General features: G+C 42.7%; 1 protein-coding gene across 12 annotated transcripts in view; it reads right to left on the reverse strand.

Moving 5' to 3' along the window:
- Positions 1 to 7,125, reverse strand: part of DPH6 (diphthamine biosynthesis 6) — a 195,339-nt gene extending 188,214 nt beyond the window's left edge. For 5 of the 12 annotated variants that reach the window (XR_012022425.1, XR_012022424.1, XM_072808441.1 and 2 more), the window contains exons 1-2: positions 7,047 to 7,125; positions 3,627 to 3,721 (exon numbers count right to left, since the gene is read on the reverse strand). Coding sequence is in view for 4 of the 12 variants with exons in the window: in XM_072808441.1 (XP_072664542.1) it covers positions 3,627 to 3,721; positions 7,047 to 7,069 (118 nt within the window). In the remaining 8 variants the exon portion in view is untranslated. Of the gene's footprint in view, positions 1 to 3,626; positions 3,722 to 4,645; positions 5,250 to 6,634; positions 6,812 to 7,046 lie in introns of those variants that run through there. The other 7 variants (XR_012022429.1, XM_072808442.1, XR_012022427.1 and 4 more) reach the window with 6 other exon arrangements.
- Between the last annotated feature and the right edge of the window lie 1,172 nt (positions 7,126 to 8,297).

Raw genomic sequence — 8,297 nt, forward strand, 5'->3', positions numbered from 1 at the left:
AATGGTGTTGAAAAAGCTAGACAGCCGTCAGGTATTTGTTTCAAAGAAAATATCTAGGAAATGCTGTGATGGGATAATGCTTAATGACACAGAAGATGTTCATAATATGTTAGTAAGTTAAAAAAAGAATACTAAAACAAAAAAAAAGACAATTTGTTTGACATATATGTCTGGATACATGTATGGATGCATATATGCCAAGAATATCCAGTGAAGGTATGAAGAATAACGCATAAAAATGGATGAAAAACTGCTATTTTAAAAGCCCTTTAGTAATCAAAACCATCACTATATGCCATCACATTTTAGCCCACCAGCTCTGAACCCGATGCACACAGCAGACTGGCTTCCACATACTCACATTATTACTACATATCTGTCTACTCCTGGTCACAGGAGGAAGTAGAGATATAGCCAAAGTCATCTAATAACTTTTCAGCTTATCTTTACCTCAGATTTACACTGGATCTTTAATTAAATGTATCAGTTTTACAGAATATTGATACAACTGAATTAATCTATTTAAAGAATTGAGCTGCTCAGCAAGAAACTTCTTGAGAAGTTCCTTTAGCACAATTAAACATTTTAGTGACTGGGGTGCTTGGGTGGCTCAGTCAGTTGATCATCAGACTCTTGATTTCAGCTCCTGTCAGGTCTCAAGGCCCTGTCAGGCTCCACACCTCAGTGGGGTGTCTGCTTGGGATTCTCTCTCTCCCTCTCCCTGCCACTCCCCTCACTCACGTGCTCTCAGTCTCTCTCTCTCATTCTCTCTCTCTCGGATAAATAAGACTTTAAAAAAACAACAACAGCAGTAGTATATTACTGACTTCAAACACCTAGAAAACAATCTTCCTTTAAGGCTCCATTTAGTCCTAACCACAATGTAACTTGTATTAATGGAACTTACATTGCAACAATGGTATGACATCAAATAAAACCAAAGGCTCCACTGTTGCCTGAAGCACCTCAATTAACATGCCACAAAAGTTCTTAGAACAAATTTAAAGAGATGGTTTATGAATTTTATGTCAAGTTCACATTATCCCCAGAGTTGGGAATAAATTCCTTTCCAAACTACCCACTGAAAACCTAGTGCCATGAATTCACTAACCAATTTTATACTGGAGTCCTCTCTACCAGTCATTAGTCATTAAGGTTCCTTTTACAACATGTATGGGTGGGAAAGAAGTCAATCAATGAAACAGTCAATAATCACCCAACTTCCTGCTGACTTTAAATCAAGATTAGCTAAACCCTCTCCATCTACCAACCCACAACCATCCATTGTTTTTCACTACAATTACTATAGTTTCAGTTGATTTTCCAGCTTTTACTTCATAATATTTTAATTCCATTTACTATTGATTTTTTTTCTCATTAATAGTATTCTAAGTAAATGTCTCCATACCATTCTGAGATATAATTTAGAGATACACTTTGCTTATCATTTTACCCACCCTGCCAATGAACCATGAGTACGTGGAAGATTATACATTAATGATTCAGTACAAAGTAACTGTAATAATTCAAGTAGAAAAGCTTAAGACAAGATCAAAATTCCAGGGAGGGAAATTATATCACTGTATGATTATATATTATATAAACTTATGCCTTTTAAGTACCAAGACCTCCCAGATAAAAAGATTAAAAAACCCACTTGCCTGATAAGCTACAAGAAAAAAGAAAATTTTTTTTCTTTTTGCAACAGAACATAAACCAGTAATAAAATTCTGCTTTTTTTATTTTAATAATATAGTAGTTATGGGATAGTTCCCACACACCCATAATCAAGGAGTTTTCTATTTATTTAAAGTCAGAAAAAGGAGGTCATTTTCCAAACACCTCATTTCTAAAATGCTATTTTTATTTATCACTGAAATCCTAGTGCAAAGTCCTAGAGTGTATGTTTACCCCTAACCCCCTAGAAGACCTGTTTTCTATTTCTTCCTATAAAACATTTCTAATCTCTATCTTCCCACTTCAATTCTGGCATTACATAGATCCTAATTATGAAGCAAAGAAAATTCAAATCTCTGGCTGAAATAACTACTCACTCTTCCAGGCCTAACTCTAGTTAGTTCATCATTCATCTGTCCACCAGTAACTGAGTGAATGCCTCTTAGAGGCAAAGAGCTGTTCCAAGTCCTGAGGAACAATTAAAGAAACATACAAGATATGACCTTCTTCTCAAGAATCTTATAAGCAATCTATTTGGGGATAAAAATCAAAGACAAAATAAATAGACAATAACTGTTAAATGATATACAAACAAAATTCAACAGACTGGCAGCCCTGAGGAAGGAAGGAAGGAAGGAAGGAAGGAAGGAAGGGAGGGAGGGAGGGAGGGAGGGAGGGAGGGAGGGAGGGAGGGAGGAAGGGACGGACGGACATATTTAGCACTAAATTCAGATTCAACTAAATTTACTGGATGCTTACTTACTTCATGCCAGAAACTCTAATTAGTGTTTTCACATATACTACTCATTTAATTCATCCTAAAATAACAATAGAGCAAAAGCACAGTCTTGAAAAAAGCTGAGTAAAGGGGGATGATAAAAAGATCTTACTAAAAAAGCCATGTGGAGAAGCAGTATTAAATCAAGGCAAGACAAGTATTAATTTCTCCCTATTATACCTTAACATAGTTAATATCTATAGTTATATGGGTATAATAGAAGAATATAAAATGCAAATTGGTGATTTTTTTTTTAATTCTAATTGGGGGGACGGGGGGGAAAGTATGGCCAGGTGTGGTGATAGATGTTAACTAAACTTATTGTGGTAATCATTTCACAATATATACAGATACCAAATCATTATGTTGTACAGCTGAAACTAATACAATGCTATGTGTCAATCAGATCTGAAAAAATAAATTGTTGAAGGTTGAATCCTAACCTCCATAGTTCAAAATGTGATCTTATTTGAAAATAGGGTCATTGCAGATGTACTTAGTTAAAATGAGATTCTTAGGGTGGACTTTTGATCCAATAGGACTTGTGACCTTATCTATAGAGGAAACCTGGACACAGACAAGGAGACAGGGACGAAAAATTTCTGATGAAAAAAAATTTCACTGGGAAGAAAACTGAAAAATATAGCTTAAATGAGGTCTAAGGATTATTTGTGGATGTCCTTATTATGACAAGCAAATAAAAAGCAGAAATGTGTTTCTTTATGCCTCTTTCAAGTCTGACATGTTTAGCTTACACAAAAGATGGATCATTTACGAATACGTGTCTTACTTTCCAAGCTCCAGAAAGTTGTATCTTATTTAGTGTATGTTGGTTAAAACACTTGGAAATGTGTTGTGAAGGAACAGCATTACATTCTGAAGTAAGGAGATTTAAGGTTTAAGTCTCATCTCTGCAAGTTTGTTCTAGCTATTTACCTTGGACAAATTTATAAAACTATGACTCTCAGTGTTCCTGTCTCATAAATCTCCAGGTGTTCTTATGAAAAATAAAGGATATGTAATCAAAAACAGCAGAGAACCTAACATCTACTTAGGTGCTAAATATGTATTAGCTCCCTTTACATCTTTGCATGTTGCACACAATAGAACGCAATTATGAACTTGGAATTCCAGCCATTTAGAGAACTTCTCAATAAAGGTATACACTTACCCTGGTTTTCAGCTGGTCTCAGATTTGCTAAAGCAACAATTTGATGCCCAGCAACAACGCATTGCATCATATTATAACAGCTATCCTTCCCACCACTAAAAAAGAAATAAAAACATAAATATCAGGTTACTGACCATTATTAAACACAGAATCATTAGATATCAAAATATATCTGTTCAATTTTTCAGAATACTTGAGGGACTGTTACACAATTAAAATAAAAAAAAAAACACATATAATTTCCATAGCCTAAGCAAACTGAGCAAATGAATCTGAATGTCTAAGGTCACTACTCACAAGAGATATGTGCCATTATAACAAAGATCATTCCAAACAAAATATGATAACTCTTTGGTTTATAATAGTGGCTTTCCTTTATATACAAAGTGCTTTGAAAATTTAAAAAAATATCTAATTTTAAATTTTAGCTAAACAAGTATTGCATATATTCCTTAGATGAGATCCTCTATGGAAAAGTAGGAAAAACAACTCTTCTGTTCTACTAGAAGAAATCTAAAAATTTGCTACCATCACCAACTTAAAGGCCCAGATTAAAGATTTGAGATCCAATCTAATGACAAATCTGATGTACTTGGTGGGTTCACATTCTGCACAGATAGAAAACAAAATGCTGAATTACACTGATGAAGTTAAACATCAGTCCCATCAGGACTTCAGCCGTCACTATATATATGATGGCAGGATAAAGCTTGAGCCTTAGAGCTAATAAACAGACTGAAAGAAACTTCTAAATTCTAGGACCAAATCTACTGAAGGTAGGGCCAGATCACTTAGTCAAGAGAAGTAGTTTCAACTATAACAAGATTGAATGGCAACCTTTATGCCAAGTTCATCTATAACAAGGTTGAAGGGCAACCTCTATTTTGATTTAAATTGGGAATTTAATTCTATTGCTTCTCTCTATACATGTTTCTTCCTTTATTTTATCATTGCCTCTCTGTTTCCTCCTCCTGTCCCATTCTTTCTAATCTTTACCTAAAATCTGCAAGTGTACGTACCTCCAGGCAACGGTCAGACATATTCACAGCCTAAGAAACTTTTCAGAAGAGACTGCTTGTCTCTTCTGAAAGGGCCAGAAGCTGGCCCTTTTTGCCTTTTACTTTAGTTCCGGACATTTATCTGCCTCTACTACATTCCAATCAGAAACTGTCATTCCAGAACTTCTCGTGGGGAGACCGCAAGAGGCATAGTGAAGTTATACATCATGCTCCCTTTCCTCAGACTCTGATATTTCCTTAATATGTCTTCCACAACTTCGCCTATTTGAACTTCACTCTATTTTCTCAGGACAAAAAAAAAAATAAAAAATTAACTAATTCTTTAGACTATTTAGAATATTTAAAGAGTATACAACCATTACTCTAATTCTTTAGAATATTAAAGATTAAAGGGTATACATCCACAACCAGAACTTAGCTTTATAATTCATTTGAAAATATGTCAAAATTTCAAATATGGTATTAAAACTGTATTTCCCAAAGTGTGTTCTATGGAACACTACTGTCCAACAAATACTGTAAGAACAAAAGGTTTGGGAAATGCTGAGCAACTTACCTCTCAGAACATTACGAAGTACATAAGCAATATGTTGGGTGAGAAGTCCTACAAAATATCGGAATTTTAGTTCCCAACTCTGGTGTAATATGCAAAGTTACTCAGTGTGCTTAGGTACATGCTTCATTATAAAACTAGAGAATGGTTTAATCTTCAAGGACTCATTCAACTATAAAATTGAATAATTCAACCTTTTGTGTTATTAGGGAGAATAATGTTATTTCTGTGCTAGAGATATGTGAGAATCTTGGTTTCACTTATTCTTTAAAGCACACAAACATATTCCATCTCCCATTTTAGTACACACACAAGATATATTAGAAGTGGATTCACTGTATTTAAGTTCAAATTCATATATATTCAAGAGTATATTCATATAAATGTATATATTATATAGGCACTCACATTCATATTTAAAAATTGTTATAGATTCATACTCACAGCATGTCTCCTAACATTAATACAGATCTTACAGTTCAGCAAGAATTTTCCAGCATTGCCATTTTTAAGTGACTTGCTTTTTTTATCATGAGTAATATATGCACATTACTGAATATTCACTATAATGGACTACAGCAATCTCCTATCCTTCCTTCAAAGATCTGAATCTTCAGCTGGTGTGTCTTACTTCAACCGCTCGACTTTTGGCAAATTGCGTATGGTGTGAATTACTTATTGCCTGGGCTACTTTTTATTATTGTCTATTTTATCAAATAAAGACCACAGGGGTCAGAAACAGAAGAAATTTACTGAATAACAATTTTGACGTTACAGAGTCCAAAAAATGGTACTGAAATAAAATAAATCGGAATATTCCAGTCACTGCAGAAGGCATTGGAATGTCACATCCAGAGTTCTTACTAGGCCACTATGGTCAGCCAGTGTCAATTCACCAGGACACTGAACAGAAACGTTCACGGACTCTCCAACGTGCTTTCGGAAGCAAACACGGCTGTGGCCTATCTCAGATCCTCCATACAGGTCCAAATCTCATTACATAAATGTGCAAGTACTGCAGCCTAAATTCTTTTTAATGTCACCATATTTGCTTCTGCTTCACTTTACAGATTGCATGTGGAAACATTTAAAGTAGCCTGTCTTTGGTTATCTGAGGACTGACTTTAGACACCCCAATACGGGGACTGTGAGACTTCAACCTTCTTTCGGAATAGACCAGGGCCAATCTAAAAGCACTTAAAGTTGTCTGTAGCAAATGCAACTGGATTTAGGCTAAAAGGGATACAAGCCCATCTCCATCCCGAGGGAAGAGACCCCTTTCCTGTACTGAGCCCCAAGGCACCACACAGCTTGGTCCTAAGCAACCCCGACGCAGGTGGGGGGGGGGGGGGCGGCCTCCAGTGGGGGGTGGGGCTACTCAGAGCTGCGGGAAGTAGGTGGACCCGGAGGCAGCGCAGAACGACGGAAGGACCCACGGGCGGGGCTGCGGGGAGTGAAGCCGCGGCTCTCTAGCGTCATTGCCCGGCACACTTTTTAAGAACGCGACCCCGAGCCGGGGCAGAGTCGTGCCACCGGCGCTCGGGCAGGAGACCCTGCCAGCACCGGGCCTTGACGCCGCCGCCGCCCGGCCGGCTCCGAGGCTGAGGCCCGACAACCCGAGAGGCGGGGCCGGGCCGGCGGGGAGGAGCGCGAGCGCGGGGCCGGCCGCGAGCCACGCCCGGCGGGGGACAGCCCCACGACCCCGTCTGTCCCCGCAGGCCCCGACGCGCCGCCCCGCACAGTCGCTCATCCACGCGGCCGAAAGCGGGGGCCGCAGCCGCCACCGACGAGCAGGAGAGGACGGGAGGCGGGCAGGGGCGCAGGCAGGCCGCTGCGGCGCCGCGTTACCTGATCAGAGCAGCGACCCTCATGCCGGGCGCAGTGCGCGTGCGTGCGGCGGGCGCGGCGCGGCGCGGGCGGGGGCGGGGGCGGGGGCGGGGCCGCGGGGTGGTCGCCGCGCCGCCGTGACGCGCCCGGGGCCTCGCGCGGGCGGCCGCCTCGCCGCCTGTCCGCCTCGCCGCCTGTCCGCCGCCCCGCCCCGCGCCGCCCCGCCCCGCGCCGCCCCCCGCGCGGCCGCCTGCGGGCCTCCTGGGCGCGGCGCGGCTCCGCATCGCCGTCTTGTCCCTGCGACGGCGACCTCCTGGCCTGGCCGGGGAGGCTGCCTGGGCGCGGCCTGACCACCTAAGTGGGGGCCCTGAAGCCGCCCGGGGAGGGGCACGGGCGGCGGCGGCGGCGGCGTCTGCCCCTGCCCCTGCCCCTGCCCCTGCCCCTGCCCCGGGAGGAGAACGTCCCGCCTTACGCGCGCTCACACCGAAGCCCTTTGAACCTGCAGGGGGACAAGAAGTTGGCCTTTCCTTCCAGGGCCACCTGCAGGAAACTCACGGCACCTGTAGTGTCTCGTTTGTTTGGTTTGACCTTACTGGCTTCCGTGCGGCAGACCGCAGCCTGGACCTAGCCGCCTGGCCGCGAAGCTCCCTCCGATTTGGGCCTTACGCGTGGTGCGGCAGCCGGGAAGCCGGGAAGCCGAAGAAGGCCCCTCGGAGGACACTGGCCTTGCAGAAGGAAACGCCAGCCTCCAGTGACGCGCTGGGCCTTTGTTGGAGGCCTCTCCTGCACCAGGCGCTGACTGGGCTCTGGGACACATCCGTGAATAAAACGGGGATCCCCATCCTCCTGGCGCCTACGTCGGGTGGGTAGAGCAGACAACATGCGGGTTAAAAGAGAAGTTCTTCGGGACGTTAGAAAAGGGATAAGTGGCATGAAAAACGAAGTAGAGACGGAAAGCATTCAGGAAGTGGGGAGGACTCGGAGTAGGGGGAAAGGCAAGCTAGGACCTGCTGGGAAGGTGGGAATCAGCCAACCTAAAAGAGGACAGTTAGCTGTGGGCGACTAGGCTGCGCCCCAGGCAGGAGGAAAAGCTAGAGCCAAGCAAGGCCCTGCACCTGTTACGTGTTGGTGCCGGAGCAGGGCCGGCGGGTGTGGTGGGAGCAGAGCGAACAAGGCAGGAGGCCAGAGATGGGGTTCATGTGATGGAGGGACGAGGAAGATCACATAGGGTCTTGTAGGACACAAAGAACTGCTTTTTATTTTGAGTGAAGT

Source organism: Canis lupus, chromosome 32, assembly GCF_048164855.1.
Source record: "Canis lupus baileyi chromosome 32, mCanLup2.hap1, whole genome shotgun sequence".
In the NCBI taxonomy this organism is placed as follows: Eukaryota; Metazoa; Chordata; class Mammalia; order Carnivora; family Canidae; genus Canis; species Canis lupus.